At 41.7% G+C, this 27085-nt stretch overlaps 1 protein-coding gene across 1 annotated transcript in view; it reads left to right on the forward strand.

The window, feature by feature from the left end:
- The window catches only part of GRHL2 (grainyhead like transcription factor 2), a 296136-nt gene that overhangs the window by 219158 nt on the left and 49893 nt on the right, over nt 1–27085 (forward strand). Inside the window, exons 9-11 of the mRNA XM_030217442.1 lie at nt 646–804; nt 11556–11643; nt 14351–14490. Of these exons, the coding sequence (XP_030073302.1) occupies nt 646–804; nt 11556–11643; nt 14351–14490 (387 nt within the window). The remainder of the gene's footprint in view (nt 1–645; nt 805–11555; nt 11644–14350; nt 14491–27085) is intronic.

Raw genomic sequence — 27085 nt, forward strand, 5'->3', positions numbered from 1 at the left:
GGAAAACATACTTTATATATGAAGAACAGGCATAGTGTATCTGTATTTAAAAATATTGTTTATTAACACCAATCAGCAACAACAATGAAAGAAAAAAATTATACAGTATAGGGCATGATTGTGCTTCTTGTACAGCAGTGAATTTGAGCTCAAACATGGCTTCCTTGCAGCATGTGACGCTGGAAAACAGGAAGACAAGCTGTGTGTTTCATAACGGCAATGTGATGATGTTTCCAGGAGTCTGTCGGATATGCTGGTTGGTCAGAGTAGCAAAGTTTGGATAATAGAGACTGTGCTACACAACAGTCCAAACCCCATCCTTTTATGTTAAAAACTAAAAATGTTATAGAAGTTCAAATATGTAACTTTTTCAGACTGCTTATGGACCCATGACATGAAAAATTGGCCATTCTTAACATTTTGGATCAGCTACTCAGTCATCTTTTCCCAGAGATGGTAACAAACTCTTTATAAAAAAAAACACCTTGTCTAAATTTACCCACTAGGTTCCCCTCCTGCCCATTAAAAAAACAACCCAGTAATGTGCTTGATCTCTCTATAGACTTTTGCAGCATTTTTTCATCAAAATGTTATTTATAATGACAACTTACACTGTGTCATTAGGTTGTGATTTTTCTCTTTCAGATTTTCATCACAGTGAATTGCCTAAGCACGGATTTCTCCTCACAGAAAGGGGTAAAGGGCCTTCCTCTAATGATTCAGATTGATACATACAGCTACAATAATCGCAGCAACAAGCCAATCCATAGGGCCTATTGCCAAATCAAGGTGTTTTGTGACAAGGTGAGTTTGAGTGAAAATGTGCAGGCAGAAAAGGGCCAAAGAACGCAATTACTTTTTTTTTTTTTTTTTTACTTATGCAAGCTTTAGTGAATCTTCCAAAGACAAATTACCCAGGTGGGTTTTCTTTCCTTCCCCCCTCGTTCCCTCTCCACATTCTCTTATCTGTTTATTGTTATGAAGCTTGTAAATTTCCTTTCTATCTTTAAGCTTTCTGTGTGAGCCACCAAGCTGTACCCAAGTATAACTGGTAGTAGCTCAAAGATCTATTAAAAAAAAAAAAATATATATATATATATATATAGAGAGAGAGAGAGAGAGAGAGAGAGACATAGTAAATGACGGCATATAAAGACCTGTATGGTCCATCCAGTCTGCTCAACAAGATAAACTCATTTACATGGTGTGTGATACTTTATATGTATACCCGAGTTTGATTTGTCCTTGACTTTCTCAGGGCACAGTGTTCTTGTACTAAGTTCTGAAACTAACGTCGAAGCCCCTTAGAATTTACACTCCATCCCATCCCTATCTATTGAGTCACGATCAGGGCATAGACGGTAGCAGTCTGCCCAGCTCCCATTTTGTTTCCCAATTACCGACGTCGCCACCCAATCTCCGCTAAGATTCCACAGAACCATTCCTTGTAAACAGGATTCCTTTGTGTTATCCCACATAAAATAAAATAAAATTCTTCAAAGTTATGTAGATGCAATAACTATTTGCATGTTTTACCAATAGAGGGCTTAGGGGCCCTTTTACTGAGCCCCGACAAAAATTGGCCTGCAGCAGTGCGAGTGTATCTTTTGAGCGCATTCTGGGCCAGTTTTTACCATATCCTGGAAAAAAGAGCCTTTTTTTAAAGGGCAGAAAATGGACATGCAGTAAAATAAAAACCAGCGCGCATCCAAATTTCGGCCTGAGACCTTACCGCCACCTATTGACGTAGCGGTAAGGTCTCATGCGCTACCCGGGCGGTAAGCATGCAGCTTTCGCCCACTGCCATTTACCATTGAGTAAGCACCACACAGTAGAAAATAGAAAATATTTTCTACCGTGTGTTTTGCCAAATTCAGAACTACTGCCCGGGACATGCGATAGCTGGGTGGTAATGCTGATTTGGTGCATGCTGAACACGCATAGGACCTTGCATGCATTTGTAAAAGGGCCCCTTACTGATTATTGCCTCTCTCTGCTCCCCCAAAAAGTTTCCATGTACAAGAAAATCATCAGACTTGCTAATAGGAGAGAAATTTTCAAAGCCATTTACCTGGGAAGATACAGATTTACTTATGAAAATTAGCCTTTCTGAAAATTGCCCTCTTGCCTGGGTAAAAGCACATGCAGACTTACACAATGGGGTAATTCATTAAAGAGCCATTTAGTTTTTGGCAGAAAGAATGTGCATAAATGCCAGTGTAGGCAACAGAACCGTGCACATAAATTATTAAAATCTTGTAATATAAGCACCATCTGGTGCAATCTAGGCACATGCATTTATAACAGCTCTATGGCTGGTATGTTTGCACCATTACTGTAGGTACATTTTCGGCCTCTTTACGCTAGTATTCTATTAAGAAAAATTAGGCGCCTACTTTTCTTTATAGAATAGATTTCAAATCTAGGCATCTTCATATGGAATGACCCTCCACATGACTATTCTGTTCTATTCTGGGTGCTTATCCACCACCCACTTTCAACATAGATTCTGAGCAGCTTACAGTCAAGAAATCAGCACAGTAGACTGAGAATTACATAATTAAACAAAACGAGTATTATGCTTCAGAAAGACTGAAAAAAAGAAAGGCCTTCAAGTTTTTTTTTCTAAAAAGAATGTTGTGGAAAGCCATTCCAAATTTAACAACTTGAAATGCAAATCAGTTATCGAAAGTACACTTAAAATGAATCCCCCCAATATTCAGCCAGTGGCAAGCAGTACGGTTAGTTTCTGCCAGCAGTGCTGACCCTGGATATTCTATGCTGGGCCATTCTACTGACTGACATTGAATAACCAGGGTTGTTTTGGCTGGCTCTAACATTTGTATTTATTTATTAGGATTTATTTATTGCCTTTTTGAAGGAATTCACTCAAGGCGGTGTACAGTAAGAATAAATCAAACATGAGCAATAGACAATTACAGCAGTAAAAATATTCAAATAACAATGCAAAGTACAGCATAGTATACTACTTACAATGTCAACACAATACGATATAGAACATTTTAATTGACAGTGTAGGGTATAAGCAAAGATGGAACATATAGATAGGTAAGAGAGTAAGAAGAGTTAGAAAGTAAGGTGACTAATTTAAAGAAAGTTGCACATGAGGTCAGAGAGATGGTTAACATAACCAACTATTTAAATTTTTAGCACTGATCACTTAAGTTCATAGTGGGCAAAGATAGGACTGCTATTTATGCGGTCCAATTTGCCTGCTAAACTTAGTTGGCCAGAGCTTGAAGCTAGCCACTAAGAGCTAATATCCAGTGGAGATAACGGCTATCTCACACTGAATAGTAGCGGTTAGCCGGCTAAGCACTATTTAGCCGGCCAGGAGTCACTCCTGGCCGGTTAAATAGGGCTGAATTTTAGACCCAATATGTTTAGTTGATGGATAACTCAAACAAAGTGAAAAAAAACAATTCCATATGATACGTCACCATCTGAACAACTTCCACGATCAAATCTGTGGGCATTTCATCTCTCACCACTCCTTGTGAGCACCCTGCTGGATTCCCTTAAGCTTAAGAACAGGCGTCAAACCCGACACAGTCTCTGCGTTTCACTCTGGCGTTTTCAGGGGTTTAACTTATCCCATACTTTCGGCTGCATACCCAGAACGGGTCTCCTACAGATGTCTGGAGCAATGACGCTGATTCTTCCCAGGCATCTGTAGGAGACCCATTCTGGGTATGCAGCCAAAATATTGGAATAAGTTAAACCCCTGAAGACGCCAGAGTGCAACGCAAAAATCCTTTAATGCATTTTTGCTGTAGTCTGTTTTTCATGCGTTGTGTGTTAGGGCTTAATGCCCTTTAGTAAAATGTATACACTATGAATTTTCAATCTGTAAGATATTAAATGAGACCCTGTTGTTTGGTCAGATCATTATGTATTAGAGTTCTCTTAGTTGGCAATGTATAGGGAAGAGACAGACCTGATTTGAGGCCATCACATAACCAAGGGGAAAATTGATTCTATTACATTTTGGCAAGAAATTACGCCTTTGTTGGAGGATGAACTTGAGGATCTAGAATTAAGGATGATACTTGGGATAAATCTGTAAAAGCGGTATTAGATAAAACTGCTTCTTTAGTCCTTGAAGGAAATTCACCCCTTGGTATAATGATGATTTAGCAGAAAATGTCAATTAGAAAGGATGTGGCTTAAGGAGGGGAGGCAGTGTTGGACAGCTGGCTTTAATGTATAAAGTATAAATTATTGATAGTAAAAAAGGCCACGCTATTCAACTGCTTTGGCACTAAGGTAATTTTGCGGTATATAAAAGTAATAAATCCAGTCCAATCGCAGATAGCTGAAGAACAGAGCTGCCAAACACCAAGGACACTCCAGATAAAACCCCTGAAATACCAAAACCTTACTTCTACTGGCAGCTAATGTAACTGATCTAATATTGGGGAAATTGCAGCTGTGTTATCTTGTTTTATTTTAGTTCTGAATAGCGCTAAATTGATAGCATTCAAATGAAAGTCCCTCCCCCCCCCCCAAGATGTCTTGAAAATTGACCTCAACCCTGCTCTAGAGCGGCCACCTCTGGGGGGGGGGGGGGGTTGTGTGCCTTGCTGAGGCTGCCAAAAATGCTCCCAATTAGTTTTAATCATTTTAGTGGGATATGGATCTATCTGTCCATCAGAAAATAGACCAGGACCGTCAATTCTTTTCATAGAGTGCCACCAGACAGCTTTCAGGACAAACGTGACTTTTGGGCACAAAGGAACTGAGCTGGATTTGGATTGGGATTTGGACTCTGTTACTATATGCCCCTAATGTATTTTAATTAGAGAAATTAGGGGGCCAGTCATCTTGGCTTTGCATTTATTTATTAAATCCAATCAGCTCAGCTGCTAACAAGCTGTTATTCATTTGACTATCACTAGTATAAGGAAGATAGCTTTAATGTCTACTGGCATGGTATTTAATTAAATAGGATGTCGCATTAGGAGTAATTCACCCCCCTTGGATCTGCCACGTTGTAATTATGGAAGTGCCTTAATTATGTTGGTATAAGTGATGGAAAAAGATCACTGAGATGCATTTCCAATGGTATGGTTCACATTTCCTGCAGTCTTTACTTCTGACTCAATGAGTGTGACTGGGATATCTTTCAGCTGCCCTGTGTCAGCTTCTGTAACATTGAAACCATGACCAATATCACATGTCCACCCAGCAAAATTTGCTTAGATGGCCTGCTTCTGTCATAAGCACTTTAAAGGTTTTGTTGTGGATAAGGTGACCAGATGCTTCATGTACATCATAAGTCTCAAAAACCTAAAACAAGGAAAAGCTTCAAACTCAAACTCCTTAATTTCCTTTGTGGCTGAGAAAGAGGGATACAATTTGATGCATATAAAATATTAATATATGTGAGAACCCTTAGTGTATTTTAAACATTTCCATGAATAGTGTTTCTACTACTACTAATCATTTCTATAGCGCTACTAGATGTACGCAGCACTGTACACATTATATGCAGGTACTTTCTCTGTCCCTAGAGGGCTCACAATCTAAGTATTTTGTACCTGGGGTAATGGAGGGTTAAGTGGTCCTTTTACTAAGGTGCGCTGAAAAATGGGCTGTGCTAGTGTAGCCGCATGTTTTGGGCATGCTCTGATCCATTTTTCAGTGCGCCTGTAAAAAAGGCCTATTTAAAATTTTTGATGAAAATGGACATGCGTCAAAATCAAAATTGGCGCATTGATTTAGCAGTAAGGTCTCACGTATTAACCGTGAGGTAACCATCTATAAGTGTAGAATGACAATTACCACCCCTAGAATGACAATTTCCGGTGCGCGTAACAGACGCATGTCAAAAATTAATTACCATAAGGGTCACGCGGTAGCTGGGCGGTAACTCCAAATTGATGCATGTTGGGTGCACATAGGCGCCTACGTGGCTTAGTAAAAGGGTCCCCGAGTGACTTGCCCAAGGTCATAAGGAGCTGCAATGGGAATGGGAATTGAACCCAGGTTGCCAGGATCAAAGCCCACTGCACTAACCATTAGGCTACTCCTCCACTTGTTTCCACAAGTAGCGTGGGCTGTACAATGAATATAGCCTCAAACAAAAGGCTTTCATACCCAGCTCTTACACCATCATCGGGTCTCTCACTCACAGTATATTGGGTTCAAATAGTACAAGTGAAAGATATCTAATTAATACTATTAAACAACATCAGTCTCAATAAATGTAGTAAAACAAAGTCATATAGCTCATCAAAGCTCAGTTTTGTGCTGTGAGTACATGCTCAATTTATCACATGTACTGGGAATCAAGCTCATTCATCAATTTTAGTATAACGTATGCCACTTATCTGCAGTGTGGTGCCCAACGTTGTCATCAGTCTGTATATGGCTGCTAACAGGATAGTAGCTTTGGGTCAACACTGAAACCAGATATTCATAGCTGGCTGGTATCAAGGTAGTAGCACGAAATATCCGGTTTCAGTTTACATTGCATTACATTTCTGACTTGTGTCCCACTAAACCTCACAGTTCTAAGCGGTTCACAATAATCAAGAGACCAGGACAATCCCTAGGAATTACATGTAACCAATGAGAAATAACAATAACTCACAGTTCTAAACTTCTCCTAACACATATCTCCTGAATAAACATGTTTTAATCTTCTTTCTAAATATAAATATACTGTTGGGGAAACACACAAAATTTACCAAAATCCGTCCAAAGCCTTGCTGCTTGGAAAGCCCATGATTTTTCAAAAATTGTTAATCACATCTTTCCCTTAGCCGAAGGAAAGGTAAACAACATAGTTTTACCCACTCTCCTAAGTCTCGAAACAGCTCCAAAACAAAAATAAGATAGGAAATAAGCTGGAACCAAACCTTGTAATACTTTAAACAGAAAACAAGGCTGTTTGAAGATGATCCTGGCTTCCACTGGCAACCAAAGTAATTTAAGATAGAATGGGGATATATTCTCATACTTGGAAAGTTCAAAGATCAAACGAGCCACCATATTCTGCATTGTTTGCAACGTTTTCAGAAATTCTTTGCACAGCCCAAATAACCAAATAAATTGACAATCCCTTTTAAGAGCAATCTTTGGACTGTTTCTACAATGTTAATGCAGATTTGATTATGGTGTATGTCTGTAAAATGTCTTTTTAATACTGTGAATGTGTATTGTTCCTCGCTCAGGATTGTAGCTGTGCGGGTTAGAAATCTTTTAAATAAGTAAATAAGACAATACAAGAGCTTAAGGGGCCCTTTTACAGAGCGGTGGTAAGCCCAACGCGGCCGCCAGCAATAGTCCAGCCCAGAGTGCACGCTATTTCTGGGGGAAAAAAGAAAACCCTCGGAAGTGGCTAGTGCAGCAGTAACCTGGCAGTAATCGGGCATCTTTGCGCGCTGCCCAGTTACCGAGCCCTTATCACCACCTCAATGGGTGGCGGTAAGGGCTCCCCACCACATGGCCACACGGTGAGAGTTATCTCACTGTTTGGCCATTATTTTTTTCAGGTTTTACTGGCTGCGGGAAAAAGAGCCCTGGTGTGTGGGAAAAATGGCCCCCACCACAGCGCAGGGCTTTTTTCCCCGCAGCTTAGTAAAAGGACCCCTAAGTTAGACGCTGAAACCGTTCTCTATTAAAATATTTCGGAATAGTGCGTAATTTTCTCATCATAAAAAAAACATTTCATAACAAGAGAGTTGACCTGTATTTCCATTGAAATTGTACTATCAAAATGCACACCCAAAATTTTTATAGCTTTAGAAATAATATAATTACAAGAGTTAACCGTGATAGTTTCAGGAATATGCTCTAAATTTGTATCGAAATACAGAAATTTTGTTTTATCTCTATTCAATTTTAACTTACAACATACAACACATCCAACCTTCCAGTAAATTCAAAGAGAGATTCTAGAGAGAACAGCATCAATACTCAGTGGAAATGGGATTAATGCCAAGATATCATCCACATAAATATAATGCAGAAAACCATTATTCTCCAAAAGATATCCGCGAGATGGAAAAATACATTAAATAATACAGGGGAAAGAGGAGAACCCTGTGGTATACCACAGTGATTACTCCATTGTAGATGAACCATCATTCCATTTAACCCTGTAGGTGTTAGACTTGTGAGTTCTTGTACCAAGTAGAGCACTGCTGAGCCTGGTACTCGGACTAGGTTCTGCTTGGCGGCTGGACAACCCCAGGTTTCACCTGCGCTGACCACCGTTCCCCAGAGGTTGAGCCCCTAGGTGCAGGTGGCCTGCAGGGCTTACGAGACGGAGCAGGAAGCGGGGTGGTGAACGTAACGGCCAGACAGGCAGCAGGCAAGAGAGTGATCCAGGTACAGGCAAAGTCAATAGGCAGGCAGCAGGCAAGGGAGTAATCCAGGTACGGGCAAAGTCAGTAGGCAGGCAGCAGGTCAAGAGAGTAATCCAGGTACAGGCAAAGTCAGCAGCGAGGGACAAAGTAGAGAAGAAGCACACTACTGAGCAAAGTAGAAGCCAAAGCATGGAGTCTAGGAAGAGCTCAGCTGATAAAGTGCTGGCGTCTGACATCAGCAGGGACCAGCAGGGAGAAGGAGCACAGCCATAGGACAAGAGCAGGGGAAGGAGGAACCGAAAGACCAATAGGAGAGAAGGAAGGGAAGCCAGGCAGAGAGAGAGAGCAGACACAGGTGTGTGGCAGCAAAGCAATCAAGGAGCCTGGAAACCAGGCAGAGAGAGAGCAGAGCCAGGTGCATGGAAGCAAAGCAATCAAGAAGCCTGCAGACAGAGAAGAACTACGCACACATGGCTCAGGGCTGTGCCAGTCAAGTGTACGTGTCGATTGAACCCTGCGCAGCCCGAGGACGCCACTTGTGTTGAGGTAGAGGACATGACAGTAGATTCATTTAGTTAAGCATCTCTAAAACCAATTCAAGACATTTCTAGTAATTCCCAATTCTTCCAAGCTCAGCAATAGGAGAGAATGGTCTACCAGGTCAAAGGCAAATGACAAATCAAATTGAAGCAGTAATGCTCTTTTCCTTCACTCAGTAGTAATCTTATTTTATCTAACAATGAGCTTACCACTGTTTCTGTACTGAGGGGTCCTTTTACTAAGGTGCGCTGAAAAATGGCCTGCCCTGATTTAGACATGTGTATTGGAGATGTGCAAGTCCATTTTTCAGCACATCTGCAAAAGCCTCTTTTTTTTTGCCAAAAATAGACGTGCAACAAAATAAAAATCTTTGCGTGTCCATTTTGGGCCTGAGACCTTACCACCACCCATTGACTTAGCAGTAATGCCTTGCCTGTTAACTGGGTGATAATCGTCAGTGTGCATACACTGCCGATTTCAGCGTAGTTAGCGCCACATGGTAGAAAATACAAAATATTTTCTTCCATACATATCAGACATGTGTAAAAAAATGGAATTACCGCCCAGGGTATGTGGTAGCCGGGCGGTAGTTCCAAATTGATATGCGTTGGACACACATAAGCACCTATTCACCTTAGTAAAAGGGCCCCTAAAATAGGCTCGAAAGCCTGAGTGAGATGTAGGAAGAATACCATACTACTCCAAATATTGTGACAATTGCAACGTAACAAATCCTTCTAACAACTTTACAAAGAGTGGAATTGAGGTAGCTGGCCTGTAATTAGACACTAAAGATGTTGATTGTTTTAAATCTTTTAAGATAAGAGTTACAATTATTTCCCCAAGGTTATCAGGGAATTTACCCAAAGATAGTTGTAAATTTACCCAAGAGAACAGTTCAACCTGAAACAATGATGGTGCCACCTCTATCAAATATGGAAGACAAGTATCTAATATACAATAAGTTGAAACATATTTCTTAAATAAGTTGGAGAAGTCACTCAGTGTTCTCAGTAACATAAAAATCAGAATTAATTCAATTACATTTTTTTGCAAATCTTACTCAAAACTTTACTGCTTTCATTTGGAAAAACTTTGCTAACTAATTAGCTAAAGGAAGTTGTTCGATAGAACAGATTTGGTAGGTTGGTGACTTAATAAGAGAATTTACAATACGAAATAATTGCTTCACATTCACTCTATCTTTCCCAATTAGATCATCATAATATGTCTTTCTAGCTATCCTCAAAGCTTGTTTATATTTATGAATTGCTTCACTCCAAGCGGCTCTAGAACCGTCATCTCTAACTTTGCACCACAGTTTAACTGTGGCAGCTGGTGTTTTGCCTAAACGCTAACTGCCGCTGTTCAGTTTCGGCCCCTTCATGTATAGGTATAACTTTGCGGAAGTGTGTCCAATGAATGTCATTTTCATGGTCATTGTAACACTCTTGTAAATATAGCTCTTATAGGGTTCCTTTAGCTAAAGGGTGTTAAGTTCTTAATTACGCAGTTAGCACGCGAGAACAAACTACCACATAAACGCATTAAAGCATTTTGTGGTACATTCCCTGTTTTCACACACTAAACAAAGCATCATTTATTTTTAAAGAATTCTCCTCAGAGGGGGCCTGGCATGGGTAAAGAATGGGCATGGAAGCGTTAACCAGCTAGTGCATTATGATTGATGTGCATTAAATGGTTAACACTGAGTTAATGAAGGTGCATTTATCACCTCCTAAATAAGAGGTGGTAAGTGTTCCTGCATCAGTGGCGTAGCCACAGGTGGGCCGAGGCCCACCCACTTAGGCCCACCCAACAGTAGCACACGTTTAGTGGTAGCTGGTGGGATCCCAAGCTTGGCCAGCTGAAGACTTCCTCCTGATGGTAATGAAAACGCTGCTCTCCATGATACCGACACCTGCGTATGTTCAGTTTTCAAAGCATGCCTGCTGCAGACTGCCAAGGTGGAAAGAAGCGTTTTCCCACCAGCTAAGATATTTTTTGGGTGGTGGTTGGGGGGGGGGGGGGAGAACAATTGATGCCCACCCAGTTCTTCCTTAGGCCCACCCAAAATCTGTTGTCTGGCTACGCCCCTGTCCTGCATTAGTTTTTTTTACAGATACCACATGCTAATGGGAACATAAGCTCATGATCTGAAATAAAAAGGAAAAAGCCCTAAAACAGTACCATGTGAAGTCTGGGCTTAGCGCACAGGGAAAGTCCCGTATTAGAATGTGTTAAACCCAGATTCTAGTGCACTTTTATAAAACAGACCTTTATCTTTTAAACAAGTCGTAGTCCTCTGTGAAAGGCAGTCACCATTAGGGAAATGGACTTGATATACTGCCTTTCTGTGGTCTTTGCAACTAAATTCAAAGCAGTTTACATTGTATATACAGGTACTTATTTGTACCTGGGCAATGGAGGGTTAAATGACTTGCCCAGAATCACAAGGAGCTGCAATGGGAATGAAACTCAGTTACCAAGAATCAAAGTCCGCTGCACTAACTGCTAGGTTACTCCTCCAGTCCATTAGTTGGTGCAGGTAGTTTATACATCCCATGTAACAAAAATAAATAAATAAAAACCAGAGAATACAGTATGTTCATTCATTCATACTTTGAGTCATTGTGCATTAGTAATCATATCTGCATTCATTGGATGTTTTAATCTAAGGGGGCTGAAAGGAAAATCCGTGACGAAGAAAGGAAGCAGAACAGAAAGAAAGGAAAAGGTCAAGCAGCACAAGCCCAGTGCAATAACAGTAAGTGAACTTTGGTCTTTCTTCTGTTATGTATGTTGTTGTTTAGAAACTGCCAGTATTGTCCAGATACAAGTTACACAAGGTGAGGTGTGTGGATCGATCCATAGAATTGTGCCCTGCAGCACGTCAGAGCTCTGAGTCTCTTGCTCAGGACTGACAGGCTCAGGTGCATTACTGAGGTGACTCACGAGCTCCAAGGAGGGAAGGTGGCAGCCCCTGCTGGTGTGAAAGTGGCATGGAGAGTCTTGGAGGATATGTTCCTCCAGCATCAGCAGCAAGAAATCATTTGGCCAGACTATCTGGGGAAGTAAGAAAGACCTAAGAATTTAAAAATGAAGAACAAAACAGATAGGATTTTGCAATGTGATGAATAGGGAAGAGACAAATAAATGAAGTCCTAGAATGGTACTATAAAATGAAGGGGAAGACAGCAGTAATGATGAGGTACATTGGGAAAGGTGGTGGTGTGTGAATGTTGCTATAAACAGGAAGCATTGGAGTCTATAATCCGAGCATTGTGATAAATGATTTATTAGATCTGGAAGTAGGACTTCAAAATAAAGAAACGTTTTTGGCAATCACTCAGTAGAGGAAGAAGGAGTTCCAGGACAAGATGAAACAAGGGAGGAGAAATGGTAAACAAAAAATAAAAGGCTGGAGGAACTTACAATAGACAGTGACATACCAGTAGTAGGATGAAACATAACAAGTGATGAGGGTGAACAGACCTCCAGGCTTAGATCTGTAGTGTGGAGGAGGTGGGTCTGGTGCACTGTACTGCAAGGGATCTGTGTTATTCTGTCTTGGGTGTACCACTGTACTCAGGTTTGGGGAGAGAAGGAACTCAGTTGCCATGGTAAGCCAGTCAGTGGCCTTAGTAGTAGTAGTCCAAGGAAACAAAGGGGCAGACGATCTGCAAACTCCAAAGTGGAAACTGTACAAAGCAGATCGTTGGTAAACTGAGATGTATTTTATTAATATAACAGAATTAAAATATGTATACAGAAACTCATATACATATCATATGAGTTTCTGTATACATATTTTAATTCTGTTATATTAATAAAATACATCTCAGTTTACCAACGATCTGCTTTGTACAGTTTCCACTTAGTAGTAGTAGGCCAGGGCTTTTTTTGAGGGGTACTGAGTACCAGCACCTTTTCCATTGTCTGCTAAAATTGACCCATGGTCCCCACGTTTTAATGAAAGAGCTCAGGCTCTACACACCAATTCTACCTTGTCATAGATTCTGTGACTGGTTGCAGAGGGCCTGGCTATTATGGGTAGGTCCCTTAGTGATCACCCCACCCCTGAAGGGTGGCCTGGCATTTTAAACTGGCACCTTTTTTGCTAGAAAAAATACACTGGATGTGGCCCTCTTCCAGACATTGAGACATGGGCTTGCCATCTGGGAAAGGAGGTTTGAAGATGGTAGAAGTTAAAGAAAGTGACCAGTGAGACAACAACACAGGATTTTGAGCATCTGAAGTCTTTTCCTCTTCTTTAAATTATATTTTTTTAGGAATTTCAGTGATTTTTTTCATTCTTGTGAACTTATTTACATTTATTGTGGTTATTACCAACTTTTAGTTCAATTGCCTGATTTATTAGGGGGCCCTTTTACTAAGCCGCTGTAGACTGTACTCGCCCAAATGACACGACTGCCAGGCCAGTGTGCCCCCCCCCCCCCCGGTGGTAATTTCAGATTTGGTGCGCACCATAACGCCCGATTGAATTATTTATTTATTTCTTCCCACGCGTGCCATTTCTGATGGTAATCAGCAGTTGGCACATGCCAACCAGTCACTGCACGTGTAGCGCATGAGCCCTTACTGCTAGACGAATGGGTGGCATGAATGGCTCAGGCCGGTTTTAGACATGCGCTGGTTTCAGTTTTACTAAATGCCCCTTTCCCTTCACATTTAAAAGAAAACAAACAAACCTTTTTTGCAGACACAGTAAAAACTGGCACGGTGTTCGCCTGATACACGCGCCTACATTGCTGCAGGCCACTTTTTACTGCGGCTTAGTAAAAGGGCCCCTAGGTGACTTAAAGAAAGACCATGTTTTCATGACAACAGCTAAAATATACAGTAAAATAATATTGTATGGAGCTATGCTGGAGAATATACGGTGCTTGACCTAGAGATGGGAAGTGGATGACAGACTCCAGAAGAGTCAAATGCATCAAATTGACTCCAGAAGCTTTCTGAACTGACCACATTAGAGAGAGAGAGGAGCTCATAAGGGAGGAGGTCACAGTCATCAAGGTAGAAATAAGGGCATGGGTTAAGGTTTTGATTACTGGAATGGAAAGAAATGCTGACATTTGGCAATATGGTGAAGGAAAGAGTGGCAAAACAATGCAAGGAATTAATAGGGGAATACAAAATGAAAAGGGAAAGAACTTAAAGCACTAGACAGATGGAGGGTCAACAGATAAGTGGAGAATGGAGTTTCTTGGCTGGAAATAGGTGGAAGGGAAAGAAGGAGGTCAAATTAGGGCATATTGAGTTTGATTAGGCTTTAATGTATTCCGTAGAAAATAAGAGAGGAAATATCAGTACCAGAGACTGTTATTATCACAGATTTTGTTCCCAGCATTCTCTGCCCAAGGGCTTGGTTTACGGTTTCAGATCCTGTTTCATCCCATCCTTGTTACTAAATCCTACTAAAACATTTTGTTCTTCATGGTTTGGATTAGCCATCGACACAAAGCTGTCTGCTGCACCTCTGCAAAAGAAAAGTGACATCACCTTCTTCAAAACTATGACTGACCTGGATTCGCAGCCAGTTCTGTTCATTCCAGATGTTCACTTTGGGAATCTGCAAAGGACCGGACAGGTAATGAAGTAGAATCACATGGATATCCAGAAGTCATCTAATTTCACGCAAGTTATACTTCCTATTTAATTGTTAATCTTTAAATTAATTTGTATTTTTTATTTAAAGCCTGTAAATTCAAAAAGTCCATTTGTCCAGTGTGGAAAACAATCCACACTGGACAAACAATGCATGATACCCTCATTACACACTCATACAAAACCAGCTTAAAAAGTAATCAGGTTTTACTCCATTTTGATGTATGTATAGGCAGCATTGGATTGGTGCAGGGGCAGGAAAGGATATTGTAGTATTTGCTCATTATTTTCACAAAAATCCTTGAATGTCATGTCTTATAGCTGGAATTTAGTTGGTTATCTGGAGAATGACAGAAATAAGAAAGATTACAGCCTAAGGTGGGAAGTTATCAATAGAGGATACTGTTAACTTGGGTTATTTTAGCACAGGGTTCAATTTTATGCAGTGAGACCCTGTGCTAAAATAACCTGATTTGTGGTAAAGTAACTTGACTTAACAGTAGCCCACAATGATAACTTCCCCCCTTAATCCTCACTTTGAATGAGAATTTTTTGCAGCACTGAATTCTCATTTTAGCTCATTGCATAATCTGTATTAATGATGTATAGGATTAGTATATAGTTACTTACCCCTGAATTCTATCAAAGTTGCTAAAAATTACGTGTGCAAATTTAGTCACACCCAATTTGTGTGCACAGTTTAATTAAATAACGAGCCAAGTATTGGTGCTAATTGGATTTAATTACAATTTATGTGCGTTAATTTAGGCACGGGATCTGCGTGTAAATTTTACACACAGGTCCCAAAGGGGCATGGCCATGGGGAGGAGTCATGGGCAGATCAGGGGCGTTCCTTTAATTTATATACGTTTTTTTTTTTTTTTTTTAATTTTTGAAGACTTTATTGAACATTGACAATTATACAAACACCATCAAAGGCCACAGGACAGAATCAGTACATAAACCCCCAACAACATTTCTCCTCAGCCCGAAGAAAATGTTCGATAACAAAAGTCAACAAGTAACATATAACAAACAGTATCTTCAACTTTTTCAACAGTTTTAAGAATATCCCCTCTACCCTCACCCACATTGCCCTCCCTTCCCCCCTCTCAACCCCCACACCCCCCAGGCACTCGTAACCCCACTGACCTATTATCGTCCCCCCAGTCCCCCTCCCCACAGACTCCTCCCCCCCATGTACCTATTAACATGAACAGTTCGTCAGGAAAGGCTCCCACAGAGTCTCCCACTTCGCCACAGTTCGACTTTGCTCAGAACGAAGTCTCTCCCGCTCGCAAATGAACCATAGCTTATTCAACCAACGCAGTTTAGAAGAAACTTCGGGAGACTTACAATGAGCTGCCAGTACCACTCTCGCCGCCAACATGGCCTGCCTGGTCAATAACCCCTGAGATTTGGAAAGACCTGGCGGTTTTTTGGAAAAAAGAAAATATTCCGGAGACCATTTAACAGGCCTCCCAAACCAATGTTGCAGTCTGTATTGAATAGATTTCCAATGTGCCCTCACTTTTGGGCAGGACCACCAAATGTGTCCCATAGTTCCTTTCTGGCCACATCCACGCCAGCACAAAAGAGATACATCCGAAAACATGTGGCATAACCTCGCAGGTGTCAAATACCATCTATAAAGCACTTTCAGCACATTTTCCTGGAAGGGAACAGCTATCGACACTCTCGCCCAACCATTCTCCCAAGCCGACCAATCTGCCTCATCAAAGGTAACCCCTAGCTCTTGGTGCCAACGCTCTCTATGAAGAAGACTAGGACGAAGTTGCCGACTCAAGTAAGAGTAAAGACAAGTAATAGGACCTCTAGTGGTCCGGGAATCTTCGCAAAGATCTTCAAGAAAAGAGTCTTCTCGCAATATTTTTGAGCGAATATCTCTAGAGGACAAAAAATGTTGTAACTGTATATAAGCGAACATATCTTGAGGCTGAAGCGAAAACCGGTCCTTGAGAGATTCGAATGAAATCAAACAATCATCCTCAAAGAGCTGGCCCCAAGACACCAATCCCAGGGAAGCCCACCGAGAGAAAGACCCTGTCTGAAGCCCCGGAGAAAAAAGAGGATTATTAGCTATGGGCAAGAACCGGGAAAACATCCCCTCGGGCTTAGTAAAAAGTCCGTCCCAATAATAGAAAGTGGACATGATTGAAGGATTCAGATCACCACCCAAACCCCTAAATCTGTTGGGAAGCCATAGTAAAGAGCGGAGAGAACGAGGCCCCAACTCGACCTGCTCCATGTGGACCCACAACTTTTGGGGATGGGCCTGAAACCACTCGAAGGCCAATCGCGCCTGAGCAGCCTTGTAGTACCACATAATGTTAGGGACTCCCAAACCTCCCTTCTTCCGAGCCCGATACAGCAACGCCCTAGGCAAGCAAGGACGTTTATTGGACCAACCAAACCGAATCAAGCGATCCTGCAACTTTGATAAATAACCCCTAGAAATCCGAAGCGGTAATACCTGAAAGAGGTATGGTAATCTAGGCAAGACGTTCATCTTTAACGTAGCAATCCTGCCTAGCCAGGATAAATCTGTATTCTCCCACCTATCCAGATCCTTATAAATAGATTTCAGCAAAGGAGGGTAATTGGCCGAAAACAAGCCCTCTAACTCCGAAGTAATGGTAACCCCCAAATATGTGAGTCCTTTTGTAACCCAACGAAAAGAAAATGTAGATTTGAGAGAGTCTAAAACCGGGGATGAAATTCCAATAGCCAAGGCCTCGGATTTACTCAGATTTAATTTAAACCCAGAGACCTTAGAGTAAGCACCCAACTTCTGCATAAGGTTTGGGATGGAAAGCAAGGGCCTCGTCAGAGAAAGCAATACATCGTCCGCGAAAAGGACTAATTTATACTCCTGGTGCCCCACCACGATTCCCGTTATGTTGGGATCCAGACGGATAGAAACCGCAAGGGGTTCCATAACCAAGGCGAACAACAACGGGGACAACGGGCACCCTTGTCGAGTACCGCGATAAAGTGAAAGCCCCTGGGAATTACCACCATTGATATGAACACACGCGCTCAGGAGATGATAAAGAGCCTCCACCCACCTACGAAACCTCGGCCCCCACCCCAAACCTGTCTAAAACCTGGAGCATGAAAGGCCAACGTACTCGATCGAAGGCCTTTTCGGCATCCAGGCCCAACAAACAGACCGACAGTTTATTCTTCTTCGATACATGGATCAGGTGGACCATTGTCCATGGCTTGTCTATTAGGGATAAAGCCGGCCTGATCAGGATGTATTAAATAGGGCAAGACCCTCGCTAGTTGGTTTGCTAGCACCTTTGCTAAAATCTTTACATCCGAATTTAATATAGAAATTGGGCGGTAAGATGCACATTCCAACTTGTCCTTACCTAATTTATATACGTTTTTATAGAATAAAGGGTATCTGCCCCTAATTTAAGCACAGGGATTTACACCCAGGTTTAGTTGGTGTAAATGGTTGTGCCGAAATGGTTCCTGGCACAAAGCACTATTCTATAAACAGCGCCTAGCTGTAAGCACCCTTTATAGAATAGCACTAAGAACTATTTTTTTTCAGTACCATTTGTAGAACTTAGGGCCCTGTGTACTAAGGTGCGCTAGTATTTTTAGCACGTGCACAATATTAACACGCACTGTGTAGGTGCCCATATGAATATTGTGGGTGCCTACACAGCGCGTGCTAAAAAACACTAACTTGCTTCTAGTGCGGCTTAGTAAACAGGGCCCTTTGACTTCTGAAAATCATTAGCTATCTAAAAACAGAAAAAAAAATCCCAGAGAAACAAAGAACAAGATTTGAAAATGAATTCCTGCTGTATAAGTTTATATTAAAAATCTTCATGTCCTATAAACACATATAAGAATGTTAATACTGGAACTTTAGAAGATTATTTGTGCTCTCTTTATGGAATAATTATTGGACCCAAATGACTGGCCAGAAGAAGATATTGACTAAAGGTTCCATGTAGCCTTGTGCATTCCTAATACATTACTGCAAAGCTTAACTGATCTCACACTTTACCCTTCCATCCGCATATCTAAGAATCCTCTGTGCTTCTTCTCTGTTGCCAGCTCTCTCCTCTGCTAGGAGAACGTTTGGTCTCCACCGTGCTTTCTGTGAAGAAAAGTTTCTGTTTGGTCTCCTGAGTCCACCCTCTTTGAGCATGATATCAAAAGGAGTAGACCCAGGAGGTACATAAGGAAATATTTTGTCACAAGAAGGATGGTAAAGGAATGGAACAGCCTTCCAAATGCAGGTGTTGGGGACAAAAACATTAGCAGAATGCAATAAATTAGACAGTGCATATCCAGAGGTTGATTTTATAAGGGGCACGTAGTATATGAGGGAAAATAGGTGCCTACTTAAGGTACTATTTTATGAAGACACATACAGGCTCATTTTTGAAAGAGATGAATGTCCTTCTTTCAACATAAATCAGAGCATGGACGTCCATCTCCCAGAGATGTCCAAATCGGTATAATTGAAACCCGATTTTGGACGTCCCCAACTGCAGTCCGTCACAAGGACGTCCAAATTTCAAGGGGGCAGGTCGGAGGCATGGTGAAGGCGGGACTTGGGTGTGCCTAATACTTGGACATCGAAAAGCAGGGACGTCCTGAAATAAAACTTGGACATTTTCACCTGGACTAGTTTTTTTTACAAATAAGGCACAAAAAGGTGCCTGAAATGACCAGATGACCACCGGAGGGAATCGGGGATAATCTCACGTTACTCCCCCAGTGGTCACGAACCCCCTCCCACCCTCATAAAACATTTTAAAAAATATTTTGTGCCAGCCTCTATGCCAGCCCCAAATATCATACTCGGGTCCATGACAGCGCATGCAGGGCCCTGGAGCAGACCCATACCCCCCCTACCTGTTACGTTTGTGGAGGAAACAGCGAGCCCTCCAAAACCCACCAGAAACCCACTGTACCCACATCTACTGTAGGTGCCCCCTTCACCCATAAGGGCTATAATAGTGGTGTACAGTTAGGGGTAGTGGGTTTTGGGGGGGGTTGTGAGGCTCAGCACACACAGTAAGGGAGCTATGTACCTGGAAGCAATTTATGAAGTCCACTTCAGTGCCCTCTAGGGTGCCCGGTTGGTGTCCTGGCATGTCAGGGGGACCAATGCACTAGAAATGCTGGCTCCTCCCACAACCAAATGGCTTGCATTTGGACGTTTTTGACATGGACGTCTTTGGTTTCGAAAATCGCCGAAAGTCAAAGACGTCCATGTCTAAGGACGTCCATCTCCAAGGATGTCCTTGGTATTTTCTAAACGAAAGATGGACGTCCATCTTTTTTCAAAAATACAGTTTTCCCCGCCCCCGGATTTGGATGTTTTACAAAGATGTCCAAATCCCAATTTGAACGTTTCTTTCGAAAATGCCCCTCATAGGCACCTAGCATAAAGTCAGAAATTGTGCCTATGTTGCAAGTATCGACATTTGCACCTGCTTGAGAACAGTTGTTGATTGTGCCTAAATTATTTAAATATGTGCGTAAATTAGCCTAGTTTATAATTCCACCTGTGCTCTGCCCGATCTCTACCCTGTACATGCCTATCTCAAGTATGTACCATCATTTGTGTGTACGTTTATGCCAGTTGGCATTTTATAAGAAGACATTTATTCACATATGCGGCCACATATGCATGAAAATGATTTTATAAAATGAGGCCTCTAATATGATACTCTATTCCATTTTCCTTTTCTCCTGTGATCTAGCAACAAATGCCCTTCAACCCACTGTTCCCTCTCCAAAGGCATTTTGCCTACTAAACTCAGGACCAGTCCAGGGCCCAGTGGTGGCAGTACTGGCAACAGCAAGCTGTTAAGCCATGTGCGGTCAACTGAGCACATTGCTTTCCTAGGGATGCGGCCTGGTGGAGGACTCTACACTGATGAGTCCACACTTCCCACCCTACTACTGTCACAGTCACCATTGGACCCTGCATTGTCCCTGATTTTGGATGTGTTTGGCCACAAAAAAATTGATAGTGGGTAGGGTGCCTGTTAAGGATGGCCACTGCTGGTGTCTGTCTTCATCAGGTAGCAAGGCCCAGGCTTCCTGCTACTCTCCATGGCTCTTGGTTCACACCCACCTGTTTTTTTTTTTGTGTGTGTGACTCCACATGTGCAGACACATGCAGAGGGAAGGTCAGATAGATAGACTGATCCCCAACAATAGTCACTTTCGCCTATTAGAAAACACACCTGAAAAAGTGTACAAAGACTAGGGGACACTCATTGAAGTTACATGGTAATTCTTTTAAAGCATATAGGGGGAAATATTTTTTCACTTAACGAACAGTTAAGCTCTGGAACTAGTTGCCAGAGGATATGGTTACAGTGATTAGTGCAGGAGTGGCCTAGTGGTTAGGGTGGTGGACTTTGGTCCTGGGGAACTGAGGAACTGAGTTCGATTCCCACTTCAGGCACAGGCAGCTCCTTGTGACTCTGGGCAAGTCACTTAACCCTCCATTGCCCCAGGTACAAATAAATACCTGTATACAATATGTAAGCCGCATTGAGCCTGCCATGAGTGGGAAAGCGCGGGGTAGAAATGTAACAAAAAAAAAGGTTTGGACGAGTTCCTGGAGGAAAAGTTAATAATCTGCTATTGAGATAGACATGGGGAAGCCGCTGCTTGCCCTGGGATTAGTAGCATACAATCTTGCTAGTACTTGGGATTCTTTCAGGTACTTATGGAGAAGGAACTGTTGGGAACAAGATACTGGGCTAGATGGACCATTGGTCTGACCTAGTAAGGCTATTCTTATGTTCTTATGCGATAAGCACAGAGGATTATTAGATGTGAAATTTCATTTATTCACTTTCCATAAGGTTACTTATTGTTTGCCCTATAGTCTGTAAATCACCTCAAGCACTAATTTGGAAAAGCAATCTACAAATAGCAGAAATAAATATAGCAGAAACACATTTATGATTACGTTTAAATATTTTTATTAGAACACATATGAACCAGAAAAGACAAAAAAAAAATCCTGTATCATCAACAACCACAATAGCAATAAACCAGTCAATACATTATTTCAAGCTATGTAAATTCTAACCCCTCCCTGGTTATACCCCCTGATATCCCCCTTTTTGTTCCCAGACCCAAACCAAATGGTCCCCAAGAGGTAGAAGAAGGGGACAAATATAAAGAAAGCCAATATGTTGTAAATAAAAGACACACTTCCCCAGACAAACCAAAAGATTATTTCACTTGGAACTTAGGAACTACCACTACAACCCACTACCCTATAACCTTATTTTAGTAGAAAGTCTACACAATACCCAAAGGGCCTTCTTATAGCTCTCTGAGGAAGAAAAAAGCTACTTATCCTCACTGTCACCCTACAGTCCTGCCCCCAAGATTTCCTGCTGCCTCCCAACTCGTCACCCGTCTTTTCCCATACCCCAACTATAAGAAGAGGTGTTCTGCTAGACGTATGCAGTGCTGTACGCATTATGTACAGGTACTTTTTCTGTCCCCAGTGGGCTTAAAATCTAAGGTGTTTTGGGGTTTTTTGTACCTGGGACAATGGAGGGTTAAGTGACTTGCCCAGGATCACAAGGAGCTGCAATGGAAACTGAACCCAGTTCCCCATGATCTCAGCTCACTGCACTAAACATTAGACTAGTTGGTTCAATACAGAACTCCTAGCTCATCTAGGAAGTGATTGTGTGTATCACTGCCAGATATTCAAAAACTTTTGTTGTTTCCTCACAGACAGTTTGACATCCTGCACGTCTAGTAAAAGTAGTGTGTGCAATTTGTTGTGTCAGTGCCAAAAGGAGGAAGCTTCTGCACTTACCCAGTTTTGAAGAAGAACTTTCCACCCTATGAGACCAGCTTTCAAGAGAAATTGATGTCATCCAGTTCCCACAATCCAAAATTTGCTAGAGTCCCTCAATACACAACCCAGAGGAGTAAACTGCATGTTTTGACCCAACATTATCTGCAAGTACAACATTACAGTCCTCCAAAAAGATTGCATCTTGACACAGTTCCACAAAGCATCTATAAATGTACCTTCAGCACTCCTGCATTTTAATGCACACCCTCATCTGTCCACATCACTTCAGACTTAGCCAAGTTGAGTTTGAAGCCTGAGAAGTCCCCATATTTCCTGAAACTCTCCATAAGATACAGCAGAGACCCTCTGTTGAGAAACTTGATGTACCACTTTTCACTAATACAATAGCAAAATGGGTTCACAGTTCAATTTCAGGAATGGAATGCCAGATAACGACAGGAAAGACACATCAGTGAGTGAATAAATAACACGAAGGGCCCTGTTTACTAAGGCGCGTTAGCATTTTTAACACACGTACAATTAGCACGCACGCTAACCATGTAGGCGCCTATAGGGATATTGTAGGTGCGTACACAGTTGACGTGTGAACATAGTTAACGCGCATTAAAAACACTAACGTGCCTATAGCGCAGCTTAGTAAACAGGGCCCTAAGATAACACTAATGTTATAGAGAGGTCAAGCTTCAGTCAGTCACTGTGGCTCAATGTAGCCCACCCAGCTTCCCAAGTGGCAATTTAAAAAGGCAGGTTAAATGCAGCCCTAAATTTCATTGGAGAAGGCTTTGAACAAATGGGCAAGGGAAATGTATTCCATAGCAGGGGCGCTGAACAAAACAATGCACTCAGTTATGTTAATGTAATTTTCACCTAGACAACAGGTGAAATAAAGAGGTGAAAATCATGTAATTGGCACAGGGCTGGGCTGGCATGTGAAATGTAATAAGAGAAGATATATAAGAAGGAACCTCAGTGTGGATGACCTTATGAACTAGGTCAAGAATCTTAAATTTTATTCGAGTCATTTGGGAGGTAATGATTCTGGATTATTAAAGGGGTAATATGGTCATATCGCTTTGCTAATGTTAGAATCTGCCTTATAGTAATATTTTGAATACTTCGGAGATGTTTGACAAGGGGTTGATTAATGCCAGCATAAATTGTATTACAGTATCTAATCTGGAGACTGAGCACATAAAGGAGAGTCAAGACAACTCATTAAGAAATGGTCAGACTGAATGAAATTATTGAAGAACAAAAAAATCTGTTTGCAAAATGAACTGTCCTGTTGTTCAAAGGAAAGTTGCTGATTTAATATAAGCCCCAAGTATTGAAATACTCAACCGGGGGATGAAGGAACCATCTAGTAAAGGGAGCAGGAGCAGTTTTGAAAATATGGCCAGTTAACCAACAGGTCACAGCCCTAGAAAGACCAAGAACAAACTTATGAGTCTGTAATCATGCAACAACTACATCCAAACAGAAGTGGAGATGGTTCAGGTCAGACTGGAAATGATCAGTATAAAAGATAAGAGAATATTGTCTACGTAGTCAAAAGCTTGAACCATAATATGCTGAATCATTGTAACTAGAGGACTGAGAAAACTGTTAAATAAAAGATGGGCCAAAATGAATCCTTGAGGAAACCGGAAGATAAAACGAGGAGGACCCGGAGAAGACGATTAAGGAGACTAAAGTTTTGAGTGAAAATTGGCTTTATTTGATATCCAAAAGAACGGTTCCAAGGTCCCGACACACCCATGTTTCAGCAAGTACAGTATGCCAGCATCAGGTGTCTGAAGTTCTGATGGGATATAAACAATTCGGCATGAGCAATACAGAGCTTTTCTTTCAGGCATGCCATCTCGGGCATATGTCATTTTGTCGAAACTTGTGTTATCTTTCATTGGCCACCTCAGTCATTCAGTCCAGGTTCTTCTTTCTTTTCTTATTTGTCTTTTCCTTGAGAAATGCCATGGATAACAGAGGGGAGGAAGTGGTTCTGGGGAGAACAACAGAGAATGAATAGTTAGAAAGGATGCATTGCAAAGCATTGATGAACTGTTTCAGAAAGTCTGATGTCACAAGCCTTGACAGAAATAAGGACTGATCAATGAAATCAAAAGTGGCAGATAAGTCAAGAGCGCAGCCATCCCATTATCAGAAGTAATATGATCACTAATTAATGCAGTCAAAATGGTCTCTGTACTATATTCCTTCTGAAAACCAGATTGCTGGAGGTAGAGAATGTTGGTTTGTTCAACTTGAAGTCAAATGATTATAGAAGAAGAAACCCCAGCAGGTCTTTACCCAGTCAGTACTGAAGACTCACCTGTGGCTTGCAGCTAATTAATATGTTGCCACAAACAGTAGGCATTAGTGCTTTAAGGCTGTATTTTCCTTGGCCATTTGTCATTAGTACAAAATAAGCTATGAGCCCCATTTAATACAGGAGAAATTTTCCAATTAATATGAGGATTAAACAGTCTATAATTTAGGTGCTTTCGGAGTAATTATTTTAATTATACAATACATTAATAAGATCTAGCAGCACAAAAGTAACCTAAACTGAAATATTCTTCTTCTAAATATTTCATCTTGTAATTGCAATAAGTCCACAGTGGAGTATTGTCACCTTAGGAACCAGCAGGCAGATCCCACAGCTTGTTTCTACAAACTGAAATGATAATTGTGTGTTTCCTAAGCCTATAATGTAGAGTAGGCACTGAAAAATATCTCCTTAGCATATATTTTACATCAGTAGAGCAACATCTGCAGTAGTTAAGCCATTATGGGCCACTTTCGTGGGTAAATATCTGGTGGTGTGTCAAGCTGCCAAGCACCCTTAAACAAGTTGATTTTAAAACAATAAGGGGCCCTTTTACTAAGCCGCGTGAGGGCCTACATGCGTGCAGTGCGCGCCAAAATGGGACTACCACCATGTGCTCATTCCGGTGGTAGAAATTATTTTTTATTTTCTACCATGCATGGCATTTCCGCCGGTAATTAGCAGTTGGCGCGCACTAAACAAGTTACCGCGCATGTAGCACTTGAGCCCTTACCACTAGATCACTGAGTGGCGGTAAGGGCTACTACTACTACTTATCATTTCTATAGCGCTACTAGATGTACGCAGCGCCATACACTTGAACATGAAGAGACAGTCCCTGCTCGACAGAGCTTACAATCTAATTAGGACAGACAAACAGGACAAATGAGATAAGGGAATATTAAAGTGAGGATGATAAAATAAGGGTTCTGAACAAGTGAATAAGGGTTAGGAGTTAAAAGCAGCATCAAAAAGGTGGGCTTTTAGCTTAGATTTGAAGACGGTCAGAGATGGAGCTTGACGTACCGGCTCGGGAAGTCTATTCCAGGCATAAGGTGCAGCAAGATAAAAGGAACGGAGTCTGGAGTTAGAGGTGGAGGAGAAGGGTGTAGATAAGAGAGATTTACCCAGTGAACGGAGTTCCCGGGGAGGAATGTAGGGAGAGATGAGAGTGGAGAGGTACTGAGGAGCTGCAGAGTGAATGCATTTATAGGTCAGTAAGAGGAGTTTGAACTGTATGCGGAAATGGATAGGAAGCCAGTGAAGTGACTTGAGGAGAGGGCTAATATGAGCATAACGACACTGGCGGAATATTAGTCGTGCAGCAGAATTTTGAACTGATTGAAGAGGAGAGAGGACTCAGGCCGTAAATAGGCACGCGGTAGTTTTAATTTTAGTACATGCCTTTTTTCCCGGACGCAGTAAAAAATGGCCCGGCATGAGCCAAAAACACGCACCCACAGGTCACTTTTTACCGCAGCTTAGTAAAAGGACCCCTATGGGGGAAATTCTGCAGAGGTAATGGGATTTGATATACTGCCTTGCTATGCTACAGTCAAAGCAGTTTACAATTATTATATACAGGTACTTTCACTGTACCTAGTGGGCTCACAATCTAGATGTTGTACCTGGGTAATGGAGGGTTAAGAGATTTTCCTGAGTCAGAAGGACCTGCAGTGGGAATTGAACCCAATTCCCCAGGTTCTCAGGCCACTGCACTAACCACTAGGCTAGTCCTCCACCGATAAGTAGGTGCCAAGATGCAGGTACCACAATTGGCACATGTAGCACCATTTCTATACCGTCTTCTGGACATGTTTATAAGCCATTATAGAATACTAGCTCAAAACCACTTTGGTGTGCCTAGTGTAAGTTGGCATGCCAAAGTGTACCATGCAGTGCTTGCAACTCTCTTCTATAAGTTGCGTGAATCGCTTGGCGATACACCCATCCGCTGCCCATTTATATGCCTTCTTGGTTGCATGGTAAGAGCCGGGTTCAGTAAATGGTGCCATAAATTAGGTGCTTGGGAAAAAAACCCAGTGTTATTCTATAAAGGGCACTGCGGATTGAGTGCTGTTTATAGAATAGTGCAGAGCACCAATTCCCACACCTAACTTTGGGCACGAGGACTTATGCCAGCCTAAACCTGGTGTAAATCTTGATACGCAAGTTCGGCTCGCTTCCACGGAATTCTATAACACAGTGCACAACTTATTGGAATGACCTCCATGCCCCTCCCATAGCAATGTCCCCTTTTGGGTTGCGGCTATGGGATTTGGGTGACCTGTTTTATAGTGCACAGTGAGTTGTATGCACAGATCTCAACTGATGTGAATTAACGCCCATAAGGATTGTTGGCATTGAGTTATTGACTGTTAATTGCTTGTT

The sequence above is a fragment of the Microcaecilia unicolor genome, chromosome 1 (genome assembly GCF_901765095.1).
Source record: "Microcaecilia unicolor chromosome 1, aMicUni1.1, whole genome shotgun sequence".
Classification (NCBI taxonomy): domain Eukaryota; kingdom Metazoa; phylum Chordata; class Amphibia; order Gymnophiona; family Siphonopidae; genus Microcaecilia; species Microcaecilia unicolor.